General features: G+C 42.4%; 2 protein-coding genes across 11 annotated transcripts; one reads left to right on the top strand and one right to left on the bottom strand.

Annotated features, from left to right (window-relative positions):
* The first annotated feature begins 2,597 nt into the window (after positions 1-2,597).
* Positions 2,598-9,032, top strand: hmga1a (high mobility group AT-hook 1a). 9 transcript variants are annotated; one of them, XM_029156460.3, is made up of 5 exons: positions 2,598-2,802; positions 4,599-4,703; positions 5,423-5,503; positions 6,387-6,443; positions 7,157-9,032. In XM_029156460.3, the coding sequence occupies exons 2-5, from the start codon at positions 4,620-4,622 to the stop codon at positions 7,235-7,237; spliced, it is 303 nt and encodes a 100-aa protein (XP_029012293.1). In that variant the 5' UTR covers positions 2,598-2,802; positions 4,599-4,619; the 3' UTR covers positions 7,238-9,032. The 9 variants fall into 9 exon arrangements, with proteins under 9 accessions (XP_029012293.1, XP_029012288.1, XP_029012292.1 ...); XM_029156455.3 differs by having other exon boundaries at positions 2,631-2,802; positions 4,599-4,718; XM_029156459.3 differs by lacking the exon at positions 2,598-2,802 and adding an exon at positions 2,918-3,727.
* A 384-nt stretch (positions 9,033-9,416) lies between these two features.
* On the bottom strand, positions 9,417-12,444 carry smim29 (small integral membrane protein 29). Of its 2 annotated transcripts, none has more exons than XM_029156463.3 (5): positions 12,291-12,444; positions 11,555-11,831; positions 11,382-11,407; positions 11,205-11,307; positions 9,417-10,488 (listed from the first exon to the last, which is right to left on the bottom strand). In XM_029156463.3, exons 2-5 carry the CDS (start codon positions 11,660-11,662, stop codon positions 10,420-10,422), a joined length of 306 nt encoding a protein of 101 aa, XP_029012296.1. In that variant the 5' UTR covers positions 11,663-11,831; positions 12,291-12,444; the 3' UTR covers positions 9,417-10,419. The 2 variants fall into 2 exon arrangements, with proteins under 2 accessions (XP_029012296.1, XP_055366178.1); XM_055510203.1 differs by lacking the exon at positions 12,291-12,444 and adding an exon at positions 12,086-12,208.
* Between the last annotated feature and the right edge of the window lie 1,753 nt (positions 12,445-14,197).

Below are 14,197 nucleotides of genomic sequence, written 5' to 3'. Positions count from 1 at the left end.
GTAATGCTTGGGAGGTGAGAAAGCATCTCTGCAAATAAGCTGCAAATACTGATTTAGACAAAACACGATCCTTCTGAATGTGCAGGTACTGTTCATGAGCACGTTTGTCCACAAGATAGCGTCATTTCTCAAAGAAGCCACAGGGTCTGGTTTTATGCCATCTGATTACCATCTGACAACTATTGGTTGCCCCATATCAGCTACAATTAAACACTGCATAGCTTCACATTCTTCAAATCTAGAATATTTATATGGCTTTAATTAATTCATTTAAGTTAATGGCAGCCACATTTGAAAATAACAGCATAAAGCATTGTGTGATGCAGATTAAAAAACATATGAATATTTGGTGGAATAATGATGTCAACTAAGATATAGTGTTCCTCTGTAGCTGACCTTTGACCTCTGGCCATCCTGGCAAAGCACCAAACAAAACAACTTTGCCTTCCGGTTATAAATAGATTTGTATATTTATACCAAAGTTGATGATGTTTTTTTTTGTTATACAAAATCTTAACTATGTGCATCATTCAGTTCTACGTCACTGAGTAGGCTGGATGTCAGTAATTTTTATTTATTGTATCATGACAAAAACATGTTCTCAAATGTTTGAATGGAGATTTTGTTCTTGCTTCAGACAACAAACAACAAATTAAGCTAATAGGCGTCTTCTTGTTCGTTCAGGCTGTTGTTGCCAAAGGAAGTTTCAAATATGGCAGTTTTGATTCTTAGAATATTCACCAGCTTGACTCACAGTATGACTGATGCACCCGTTGGATCCCTGTCTGAAAACACTCAGGATGTGGACGTGAAGCTATTTGAAAGGGACAGTGGGGGAGAGTTGAGTCAGTGACCAAAGGAGGTGAAATTAGGTGGCGTGTGAGGTCCTATTATGCCATTCATATATGACATATTGCATAAATACAGTGCTCTGTTCACTAAACAAGGAATATGTGCTACTTCCTGTGTTTGTGAGTCAGACACTACTCATAAGCTGACTAAATCAGCTGTGTCCCATCCCCCGCCCAGTAACCTCCATCCGCCCCTAACTGAAGTATAAAAGACACCCACACACATATTCCCATCTCCGCCCACCATCCGCCTTTCAACTGCTCCCACACTTTTCCTCTCCCCTCCCCCTGGATTTTCTCTCTGTCCCTCTCTCCTGCTGTTTTTTTCTTGCACAGAGGATGTGAGTGGTGTGTGTGTATGTGTATGTTAGTTATGATCAGGCTCAGCCAGGGCCAACAGCAGCACAAGCAGGGGGAAACCCAGGCACAAGCAGGAATAGGATGTTTTGTCCACATCTGTTCACTGGTTTGGCTGCAGCACTCCTGCGGCTTCACCAGCACCTAAAAATGGATTTAGAATGAGTTTAAGCGTGCGCTGAAAGTGAAGACGGATGAGCATATAGGAGGGAGGGCAACATTCGTGGGGGAGGGGTGGGTGTGCCAAAGTGGGCCAAGACCCCCCCTCCACATTGTGGTTAATAGGATTCTGTCTGCCCTGGGCTTCTGCAGGGTTCACAAGCTAAGAAAGACTGTGGACAGAGCGTCTGATGGGGAGGTGCCTATCTCATGTATCATTGGAATTAATGAATAAATAAAGTCACTCATTACAGTTTGGTGGCTTGTTGGCTCAGTGGTAGAGCGTTGGTTTGGGGAGCGGAAGGTTCAAACCCCCACCAGAGTACCAAGTGTGTCCTTGAGTAAGACACTTCGCACTAGCTCCCCAAGCGGCTGGCAGGGCAGCCCACTGCTCCCCCAGGGGAAGGGCTACATTTTTTTGTTACATTGTATGTGATAATGACCAATAAAGGCGTACTTTCTTCTTTTCTTTACAGTTTGGTATGTGTGAAGACGTGACACATCACATCCTCTTTCTGTACCTCTGACACAACATGTGTCAGAGGTACAGAAACACTAATCAGCAACAGCTGTGTTATTAAATTAACATGAATGTATTAACATCAAATTTAGCAAAAACACATTAACCTGATACTCCTGAAGTCGATTATTTTCATTCTAGATTATTCATAAATTAAGCAGCTGAGTGACTTTTACTAATTTGCCAAAGTTTTGGCATTTTATAAGATGCTTCATTGTTGCTCTAATGACACTAACGTACATTTGTTGAAAAAATCAGCAAAAGAGACAAAGAAGTTAATGATAATAACTGGTCCCAGCTGTTGTTGTATGACTAACCTGCTGGAAAACCACTGATTCCCAGGTTTTCAAACCACGTTACAATTTTTTCTTGGACTTGTGATCATTTGGAAATGGTTTGTTTACCTTAGTTAATTTAATAATCATAAATTTTTGTTTTGGTCCCACAGACAGATGGACAGCAACTTTTTTTCCTCACAACCAAACATTTTTTTAGCATTATCACTGATCAGTCACATGATCCAGTCCCGTTATCAGTCTCCAGGTGGTGCCAGTGGTTGAGAGGGACAGCATTCCTCACACACACACACACACACACACACACACACACACACACACACACACACACACACTGTGGACCTACCTTGTCTCCATCTAAGCACTGAGTGGCTGGGTATAGCAGCGATCTGTGAGGGTGTGGGGGATGGGACCGAAGTAGTTGTGGAAGATAAAGAGGCAGGAAGTGAATAGAGTGAGAAATGGGGAGGAAATGGGTGGCATGCAGGGCGAGCGCTGAGCAGAACATTGGACTTAAAGTGCTCACTCCACTCATACCCTATTAGACCCTGATTAGAGCAGTGTCCACCATACCCATGAAGACATGAGACGGGTCACACCGACACCTGAAGGCAAGACAGTAAGTAGTACAGTCTGTATGGATAGATAAAGAATGCAACTTATTCATATAGCATCTTTATGAGGCAGTGGGTCCTGCAGCTGCAATCACATCCATTACAGGACAGTTTTGTGTTATTGCCCAATTGATCTGTAGTGTTCTGCTAAAACAGGAACAGAAGTATTGTTTGAATTAATCTTGTTTGTTTTTGCATTTTTTAAATTTTTTTCTATAATTATGAAAGTGGAAAAAGATTATATTTTCTACAGGATATTTTTTGAAATTTTTGCTTTTTTATACTTTATCTGGTTTGTTTATTTAGTTTAAGAACATGTTGTGGTTGTAACCTGACAACAGACCTCTGGATAATTGTGGTTAAATCAGATCTAAAAAGTATTTACTTTTCATGAATCACATGTATAAAATTTTGCCACATTTTTCAAGTGCACCTCACCTTTGAAAGACTTGATTTACTAATAAACGTGGGTTCCATCGCTTCCAGGGGAAGGGATACAGTTTAATTATCTCACAACCAGCATCAATATTTTACAAAAAAAAGTTTTTTAAGACGAATAAATAATAAAATATTATATGCACAATAACACAATATTACATGGATCTTTTCTGCATTTAACTGATTAATCTTAATCGATGAATGTAAATAATGTAAAATTTGAATATCAAACATTAGTAGTGAACGCAGCTGACTTGTGTTTACATCAGATTTGCTTTAGTGATGAGGGCTTGGTGGCGTCCCCTTCTCCTCAGAGTGGCCCATTTATCATATCTCCGCCTTCCACCGTGTTAGCTCCCAGGAGGGCGGCTCTTTAAATTGCCCCAAATCTTCTCTTGACTGCCGCCTTTTCCCCCTTTATTCACCGGAGACAGGACACGCGTGATATTTACAGGAGGGTGTTTGAATAAACGTCCCAACCTGCTGGTGAAGGTATTTAAAACACCCTTTGCTCTCTTTTGACTCTCAGCTCCGTGGCTGGTTCATGTGTTTTCACCGCCGCATGAGCTGGGATTTTAAAGGGGCGGGCTGTGTGTAGTCTGACGAATAGCCGCCGGAGCCTATAGCTCGGTGCGAGGCTCTTTAACCGGGCACAGCCAGCCAGGCTTAAAGGACACATTTCTTCTTTAATTTAGAGCGGAGGTTAAAGCCAAGCGACAAAGGTGAGTGCAAACATCGCGGCAGCTACGAGGTGAATTTGTGCGCGCTCGTCGAGCTACAGCTGGGTTTATTCCGTGGCCGCTCGGAGCTGAGGCTCAAACGACAGGAGGCTGCATGCTTCTAATGTGAAGCCGTCTTTTGTTGCCTTGGCTCTGGCTCTGACCGCGGCCGCGAACAAACCCAGTCACCTCTCCCACTCTCGCTATAATAAATAACACGCGCACGATGCAGGCGACGATTTAAAGCTGCAAATCCCACCGAGTCGCGTTACACGGCGGCCAGTGCGCGTCTCTGCTTGCAGACATGCTGTGAGGTAGTTTGATGTGCAGGCCCGATCATTGGCCACTGACGCGTCCCAGTAGCGGGCCTCGGAACGTGGTTGGTACGACGAGGGGACGTCGGGTTAGGTAGCCGCCTCCTGGGTCCCGGCAGTATCATGCGAGCCGGTTCGGTGTGCAGACAAGACCGAAATGGACATGGAAATAAGCGTGGATTAATGGAGGTAAATGCGTTACCGGTGAGCGGCTAGCGCGCGCTCGTTGGTTCTTATGTGCGCTAAAAGAGCATAATAGCGTTAGAATTGTGCGTGTGCGCGCTCGACGCCCTGCTCTGCGCTGAACCTGATCACTGATTTATTCCCCAGGTCTAAAAGGCTAAATCAAACATGAGCGACAAGGGGACAGTCTCACCGAAGGAAAAGGAGGCAACAGAGAAGAGGGGGCGTGGAAGACCCCGTAAGCAGCCGCAGGTAAAATCCTCTGACGTAAGTAGCTCCGTTTTATTGTCGTTATATCGGGTTTGCATGTCATAACATACTAAGACTAAGCTGCTTTTAAAGTATAGCTAACAAAACAACCCCTGGCCCAACATCCCGTCCAACTAATGCTCAGGTAGATCTTCAAGCAGCTGAGGTTCATTTCATAAGCCCCCATTAAGCCCTCAGTGAAATTAAGACTGGAGCTATAGCTGAAACAAGCCTGTGACCACTCGCTCACCTCTCTTATCTGTGCAGATGTCTACTACAAACTGGTGGTTTGTAAGCAACCTGTAACCCAACCCCTTTAAGCTGGTGTAACCCCCCCCCCCCTTACCTCATCACGTAACGGGTGATTTAGTGTGTGTGTGTGTGTATTGAATTGCTCAGTTGCTATGAGCTGCGGTTGTAAACAACCTACAAGTGAATCAGGAAGCAGCGACGCTGCCACTGCACAGCTCACAACCACAAGTCATCCCAGGGACGGTTGTCCTGTCATAGTGTAGGTGATGGTAATTCCACAAATACGGACACACATACAGACAGTTCTTTTCATAGCTGATTTCCATGGCAACCTGTGGCCTTGACCAGCCTCAACGCTACGAACCTTGACCCTGTAAAATGAGAGCTCTTTCATATTACCGTTGGATGGTGCTGTATTATTTTGTTGGCTCTTGTGTCATGCTCCCTTTTCCTGCTGTCCTGTTTGTCAGGAACCAAGTGGGTCTCCCACTCCTAAGAGGCCCAGAGGACGGCCGAAGGGCAGCAAAAACAAGGCGACAAGCAAAGGCAAGGTACGTTGTGTCCTCACCTGGCGACGGAATAAGAGTTCAGTAGAGTCTAGTGAGATGAGTTTTACGGTGACTCATGCCACTCATCACAGCTCTTGTCTCACAAGTACTTCCTGTTCTCTCCTCATTGGCTGATGAACCTTTTAACAGTAGCTAACCTCATTCTCTTAAAAGGATGTCCTGCTGTTACTTGTGATATATCGGCTGGCTGTAAGTTAGCTGCTTCCTCTCCTGGTGTCACAAATAGCCTGGCTAAGGTTTCCCATTGTAAAGACCTTGTTTTATTTTTATTTTTTTCAAGTGATGCTCACTCTGTACTTCCTGTCCTCCAGCTTCCTGCAGCTTGTCATGCACAGTGTGGTGCAGGTGCAGAGGCCGCAAGACTGTTTCCAAGCTGACACTTAGCACCCCTCCGCCCCCACCCAGCACACAGCCCTAGTTCTTCTCTGCCTGTCGTCTCCATAGCAACAACAGATTTTTTTTTTTTCCCTGGCCTCAACCCTCCAGCTCCCCCTTGCTGCACTGTCTTTGCTATGTATGGGAACGGGCGAGCACAACACGCACGCATGAAGTGTACAGGTTTAGCAGCTCAGGCCCGAGCTGCAGTGGGTTTATGTCTCCACTCAGTTCCACCAGCTGTCTCTGATCCTCAGACCAGGTGGCCAGCGAACTGGAGTGCCCTGTATGCAGTTCCTGTCGGCCTTCCAGATAATAGCCAATGAACCCGATGCCCCCTTTCCATCTGTCTAATTGCAGAGGTGCTGCTGCCCTCTGCAGGCAGTGATATGGATTGTTTACAGCATCGGCTGTTCAGAGTCGCTGAACACTGAGCCAAAATGCATTGTAGGACAACACCCTGTTAACCTCGCTTAATCTCCCTTCACAGAAGGCAACAGCAGCCCCATCTGCAGGAGGAAAAGGCAGAGGAAGACCTAAGAAGGAGGTAGGAGTTCGCTCAAACAGAGCATCAGTGCTAACAGTTGCACAATTGAGTTATTGGTTTCACTATTGGTGAAACTGACCATAAAATTGCATTTTGCCATTTCTCCTGCTTGACTCATCTTTCTTGACTCATCCAGCTATTCTGGTTGTTGTTCACTCATTTAGTGCATCTTGGTCACACAGAAGCTCACAAATTGGAATGTATGAATGTTGCTCATTTTATGGAAGCTGGCCAAACCATGTTCAGCTGGTTTAGAGAAACATGTTTAATCTAAAAAGACATTGTGGTCTTGTAGTGATATTCTGTCAAGGGCGTGTTCCTAGAAGACGTCTGGCTCGCATTAGTCACAGAAAGGAATGACCCTCTTCACTGCCCCCTTCGTTTTTGTGAATGAAGATCAGTGGTGGTAGTAAAGAGTGAGGGTGGGGGCAAAAGGCAGGATGCCTTACTGTGACTCATTGCTCTGTGAATCACTTCACTACTGATGGCTCACCCATCCCCTGGGTGTTCTTCATGCCATAGTGGTTTATCAAAGGGATTTATAATAACATTTATTTATTTTTATGTTGGTACTTGGGTTTGTTAAAGTGAAAACAGTCGTGTTGAGACATGAATCACAGGCCCCTTTTGTTGCAGAGTATTGATGGAGCTTGAGAGGCATTTTCCTCGTGGGTGTAGTCACAGCCTGGCTTTTTTATTCCACTCCGTCGCAGGAAAAGGAAGAAAAGGCATCCCAGGAATCATCTGAAGAAGACGAGGAGGAGGAGGAGGAGGAGGAGGAAGAGGACCAGTAATTCACAACGCATGCTACCTCACTCAACATACTGACTTACTGTTAACCAGAACTGGGCTTTATCTTAAACACCAGTGCCACCACATGACCACTGTTCACGACAAGACCCTCTGTCAGAAACAAGGGTCAACCCAGTACATATATCATGCAACAGCACTGGATATAACGATGGACGTTGCTCAAGCATAGATGTAAGAATTACATGACAGGTAACATCCCTTTTCTTTACATGTCATAATATCACAAGTCTCTTATACTGGACAGAGGTTTGTTTTCCCGTAAAGATGGTTTGGACATTTTCTATGCTTAATCTTGTTTGTTGAACCTGCATCTGAGATGGTAGGGCAAATGGGTTTCTCTGTTTTATACTGGACAAAGGTGAATTTTACTTGCAGTTTTATTTGGTTCATGTAAGTGTTAGCGTGGAGTGGTTAACTTGTCTTTAGGATGAGAATAGGTCACATGTTTGTTTTTTCGGCTTAACTGATGTCATCCTGTCTCACCAATAGAGCAGATCCACCTTCACTTTTCCTCTGTCTCCTGTTGGTCTAGGTTTAGTCGTACGCCTTTAACTTCCTCCTCGGCGTGTAGTGGGGAAACAAAGTGTTTAGTGATCAGAATAATCTGATTGACTTACTGTTCTCTTCCTTTGGGTTATATACATTTTAAAAACATGTGCTGCTTTTCATATCATGATAAAGTTGACATTTGTTGGTATAATGTGTTTTAAGGATAGGTTTGGCAGAAGTCTAGGCGGAGAGGATCAGTGTCGTTTCTTCAGGGAGCTTTTTCAAATGCTGTTACATTGGCGCCTCCTTCGGCCTCCATGTGCTTGCTCAATCACTCAAAGCAAATTGCAACTGGTCAAACAACGCATTTGATTGCAACAGAGGGTAGTTGGGCGCTTTCCTTTTTCTACCTGGCTCTCGTGGCTTCACCAGCTCGGTCCTTCTGTCTAAAACAGTAATACATTAATTTTTTTGAATGATGTCCACAGGAAAACGATGTTTGTGTATTTCTGTGTAAGTGTCAGGGAACCTGCGGTCACAGTCCACTTAACTGGGTTTTTCCACACACCTAAGCTGCTACAACCTCAGTTACAAAACCCGGAAAACTGCAAATAGGCGACTCGAAGCCTGGAATTTCATACCTCACTCAACAGCTTACTTTACCATTTAATTTTTTTTTTTATGTAATCTCTGGTATGAGTTTGTAAGATGTTAGTACCAAGTTGTTTTTTCCGTTGCCTGACTGTAATAAGGTATAGAAGATGTCAAGTGTGCGACTGTGTGCATATGCAACACGTCTCGGCTCGTTCATACCCAGAGCTCGCAGATGGGTTGGGTTGTTGTTTTTTTTAAACGTGTGAAGCAAGTCAGGGAGACCTGTCAGCTTGACGACTGTGTTGGCTGACTGTGGTAGATTAGCTGGTGTGTTTTTATCCTTTTACATTTTTTTTTCTGGTGCACTGAAATGTTGGTTCAGATTTTCATGGACAAATGTGTGTTTGATAGACGGGGCGCTTTTTCATTCAACTGTTCATGCTGTGTCCCATACGGCTACACTTAATATGACTCACCCCATGGTCACTTCATGACTTCGTTTTTCTGACATCCTCCAGCTACACTTTACAAGATCGGTGTCATTCTACACGCATTGTATTCCATCTGTGCATTTATAGGATGAGATCATTCTTTTTAATGTACACCGTATATAAATGTACAATGTCTATATTTCTATGGTGCCCTACAACAATTTGTATCAGAAATGGTCAATAAAGATTCCTTTCTTTGTCATTTTCTGTTCTTTGAATCACATTTTATACATAAATGGTCAAGAAAACCTACATAGGCAGCATTGCTTTCCTAAAACAAATGACAATCTACAGCGTTTTAGACTTTTTTTTTTTTCTTACAGTTTTTACCTCAACAATTCAGGACTTTAGGTGCAACCAATAAAAGAGACCTTGCATAAAAGGTTAATGGTGTATATGTATGTCATAAACCTATGTACTGCCTAAATTTGAATGCCCTACCCTTTTAAAAGTACCCAGGTAAATAGTAAACAGCGAAATGGAAAAATGACAAGTCAGACAATAAAATCACCACACTTATGAGCTCAGTCACCACCTGACACACCACTACATGTCGTACCTGATGAAGTTGTCATTCAAAGACAGCTTAACAGTTTGGTTTTTAGTTTACATTCACAACTACAAGGCAAATAAACCTCAGGAACAGTTACAATTCATCAAGAGTGAGGTTTCCTGAGTCATAGGTACAGTCAGGCCTATGGCATTCATCTGGACAGATCTTCCAGGCGGAGGTAAATGCTGGTGCCATGTCTTGCAGACATGGGTTTTTAGTGAACTAGTCACACCTTATTTAAGGGATCAGAAAAAGGAGGTGGTTTTATTTACTGCCATATCTCCTTTTTCATGCCATTGATGCAAGTCACAGGATTTGGCTTAACTGCAGATAGATCCAGATCATCGTGGAGCCTGTTAAGCTCAGAGATCAAATAAAAACAAGAATAGGGTGTGTTCACCCTTTAGGATCAAAATGAAACTGAATTAAAAAGCTTTTCAAACTCACATCTAAACCATAAAACTCCAGTGTCTCAGTGTTTGATGCAAATAACATCTCTTTAAAGATGAAAAAGCCATGTTTGTGTATAACAGGCTGCAAACATCGTCTACACAACAGGCAGTCCAGGTAATGATCACAAACCTCTCACAGCGAAGTGATGAAGTTTAACTAGAGCACAACATTCAGTCTTACCACAGCCCCTAAATTACAGTCTGTGTAAATGCCAGCTGCAACCCACAGGAACATAACTGCTCACCACATGTCACCCACAACAGCATTATAAATGTAAACAAGGCTGTACCTACTGGAACCTGTATGTGCAGATACAGCCCGTCTTCTTCAGGATGAGTCACACAACCCCATTAACCCAAATCCAATAAGTTATTTTAAATAAATAAGTTCAAGCTGCTGCTTCTATTAGATAAATGTGTCAGAGTCGCCCACTGACTGCACAGTATTTAAAAGAGAAATAAGAGATGCTGACTCAAAGCTCACAGTAGCAGAGTGTAAAAAAAGTTAGGTGCATGGAGGTGAATACAACTGATCTGTGTGGCTGAAGGTTGTCTCCAACAAGTAACATGTTGACTTTGCACTGTTATGCATTGGCATCTTTGGACAGGAGAGGGCATTGCTGCTGATAGCCTCTGGACCAACCTTGTACAATCTGTGGACACAAAATTCAGAGGTTTAAGCAATCTGGAGTGCTTTATTTTAAAAAGCCATAACACAACAGTAACATTTATCCCCTGAACACAGAACCTGTTATGACATCTTGTTCACCTGATTTTACAGCAATCAACTCAGCACTTGGTTGGTGTTGCCCCCTAGTGTTTCACCTGACTCACAGCACTTTGACTACAGTCAACCAGCACTGTCAATTTCTTGTTATTACTAATTGTTTCATTTCCGTTTCAGTTATTTCTACACTAGAACGTTGTAGTTCCAAACATCAGGAGTGTTACTGGAAACAGGTAAGAAGAGTCAACATTTTTATATAACAAAAATTATCTAGAAGGAAAGACATTAAACTGTGTTTAACAACTGACCACCACCTGCTACGATGAGCTGAATGACTATTCTATATTTCTACTTCTGCTACTTGCCATGTTTCGGTATAGAAGAGGAAGTGACTAGACAAGTGAGAAACAGCTGTTTGTGCAAATTGTGCAACTAAACCACCACAAATTATAATAATCCAATATTAGGAAGAGAGACAACAGTGGAAATGTCTTCATGCTGTCTTCTGACGATAGCATGGAGTAATGTCAGGTTTTGGTTGTGTATATTATCTACGACTGGAAATATCACTAACAATGCCTGGATGATGATTATGTGCTTTCTATTTGCCTTCACTATGACAACAAAACTTTTGCATCATACCCTTGTGTCATCGTCTCTCCAGATTTCTTGTTCAGCTTCAATTAGCTCCTCAGAAGGATCATATGAGTAAACTGGAAACAGCTGATGACGTAGTCTGTCAATTCTGAAACAAAATAATAACAGTTTGATTTAGCTGATCACATACAGAAATGAAAGTTTAGTATAACCATGTCTCACCTTTTTCTCTTACGAAGATACATGACCTGAAACAAGCATAGGTGGAGTATTACACTGTGTAAGACTGTGTCATGTTAATCATATTTTTTAGTCAGTTATGATCATTTGTAGATCTCACAAAGGCACTTTGTGTCAGTCTCACTGTTTCATCCAGCCCACTTAGCACAACTCACCACAGCTGCAGCTATTCCAAAAACAGTGATCAAGACGAACGGCACCAACACGTAGCTGACTGCCACATCTCCATTTATGTCGGTAGGGGGCTGCGTGGTGCTATTCATTGCATATGTTGAGAACGAGCACGAGCCTCACAGGCAGCAAACCCCCACCCCCAGGAAGACACTGTGCAATGGCTCTCTCCTCAGAATGCCCCAGTGTTGTTCCTGCCTCATCCTCGTCGTTCATGTGACTTGCACATGGTATCACTGCCCTCCCTAATCAGCAGGAAACCTGTGGGAACCAATGTACGTCAGGTTGAGAGCATGAAGGCAGATATGTGGTTATAGTTTAATTACAATAAAAGCAACTTAATAACCATGTAGCAAATATAATAACTACGTTTGCATCAACATAGTTATAACGCTAAGGCGTTACAACTACATTGTTTTTAGCAACTAGCATTAGCTTTGATGATGCCAGTGTTTGCTCATGTGACTATTGATTGTGGCACAGTCCCTTAAAATAATTAAAATAAAATGACTTACAATAAAAGAACTAGAACAGAACTAGCTGGTTAACTGCGGACCGTTGGTCACTGCTTAGTTAGCGTCAGCTGCTGCTACTTGCCAACCTACGTGACAGCTAACAGTACGTTTAATGCACGAATATGCTGAATAAAGTTCTCTTCGCCAAAGTTCCAAGGACACACAACACATCGGTTTTAAAATAAAACAGGCACCGTTCACTTACTGAGAAACGCAGCGTTACACGTCCACTAAACGTTACGCGTCGCCACAAGCTACTTCCTCTACCCAGCAACAGCTACACTTCCGGTACCGTCCCTTCACAATAAAGGTGTCATTACTACAGACAGGTTGAGTCTAGAGGGTTGGGACCTAACAAAGGTAAAGCCTGTGATGAGATCACAGATAAAACTTAATTTAAGCTTATTACGATCAAGCTAAAATGTGGCACCTGCATCTTCTTGTCCACAGTAGAAATGCCAAACTGCAGAAAATGGCCGATGCCATATGGCTCTAATCAGACATTTATAAATGACTTATTACTAACAGTGGTTGAAACCGCTCAGCAATCAGTCAGTTTGAGCAGCATGAGACCAGGTGAAGTGTGTTACTGTACCAGTGTGCACTGCTTTTCTCTCTGATAGCTGGTCATGGTTGGCTCAGAGCGGAAGCTGCTCTTCAATCAGTTCCTTATCTGTAGTTGATCATTCACACTGACGCAGACATTGGCCCCGTAAAATGTTGTTTAATCTCATTCCATCTCGTTTGCCTCTGTTTTTCCAATTGGCTCACAGATTCCCCTGCTTGTACGATGTTTTTTACTTTTGCAATAAATGTTTTAGTAGTCTCAATGATAGTGGATAAGCAGCAGCACAACCATAGCTCACCTGTCAAAGAATCTTTGATTTATCTAGTTTAAATTTTAGTTGTGATACAATGTTCAAAAAAGAATTGTTGTTATGTAATAGTATAGAGGAAAAAAGGTAATGTGACCATTGTCATCCAGTAAAATTATGGTTTAGCTTTAAGCATAGTTGCTTTAACAAGGTGCTTTGACTGTGTGTGTACAGTTTGTCTCATTCCCCTGTAGTCATGCACGTCAGTGTTTTCCTACATGATTAAATTGTGTTCTGTGAGTGGTGATATTACTGAGTGGATTTATTATTTCATGTTTTGATTATACAAATTACAACACAATGCATATTGTAATAGGACCAAATGTTCTGTTCAAAGTTGCTCCTCAAACATTTTGGGATCTCGTTACCACACATGGTTTGGTGATACCACACTTTACCAATTCATATAAGCTTATGTTTGACTTTTTCATGCTTTTTTTGACACGAAAACACGAATCTATGATTAAGATTAAATTCATATAAGAACAAGTCACTGTTTGTGCAGTATTTCCCTACGTTTGCCACTAGAGGCTCCTAAACAGCAGCTAGTAAACTAAAGATCATTAAATCATTTAATTTTGTCATTTGAGAGTTGTACAATTGTAGTTTCCCTCAATGTTCTGTGGTTGTGTAAAGATCACAAAAAGTATTTTTAAAAAAGTCCTCAAAAAGGATTAAGAAAACCCAACAAATCCTACCAACCAAGGTAGATAGGACAAACAGGCTCTACTAGAAACCACCAGCAGAACCAGGCTCAGGATGGCAGCCGTCTGCCTCGACCAGTTGGGGTGAGGAGATGTCAGTGTTGGGAGTAAATCATTTGTATGTGATTGGCTCGTGTTTTGTAAAGGAATTATTCATTTGAGGACCACACTCCTCCTGTGTTGCTACAGCCTTCAACAAACCTGTGATGAAGTTGTTGAAGCAGTTGTGAAGTCTGCACCCGCAATTTTTAAGCGAGTTCAGTAAACTGCCTGCAGTGCTCTTGTAATTGTTATCATCAGCAGGTTATTCATCTTTTAGACATTAGCTCCATCAGGAGCCTCATCTGTTTGCGTTACCTAATTATTTTTTTTTTTAGTTGACTAGATTATCACAGGTTATATTTGCATCAGGGAGCTCAGGCAAATGGTGCTTGTCCCTCATACAAAATATGTGTTTGGTCACTTTGTTGATTTATATTTTCTCGTTGCAAATTTACACTCGACTATAAAAATGACACTGATTCTTTTTAAAT

Source organism: Betta splendens, chromosome 7 (genome assembly GCF_900634795.4).
Source record: "Betta splendens chromosome 7, fBetSpl5.4, whole genome shotgun sequence".
In the NCBI taxonomy this organism is placed as follows: domain Eukaryota; kingdom Metazoa; phylum Chordata; class Actinopteri; order Anabantiformes; family Osphronemidae; genus Betta; species Betta splendens.
This window is presented reverse-complemented; position numbering and strand designations above follow the sequence as displayed.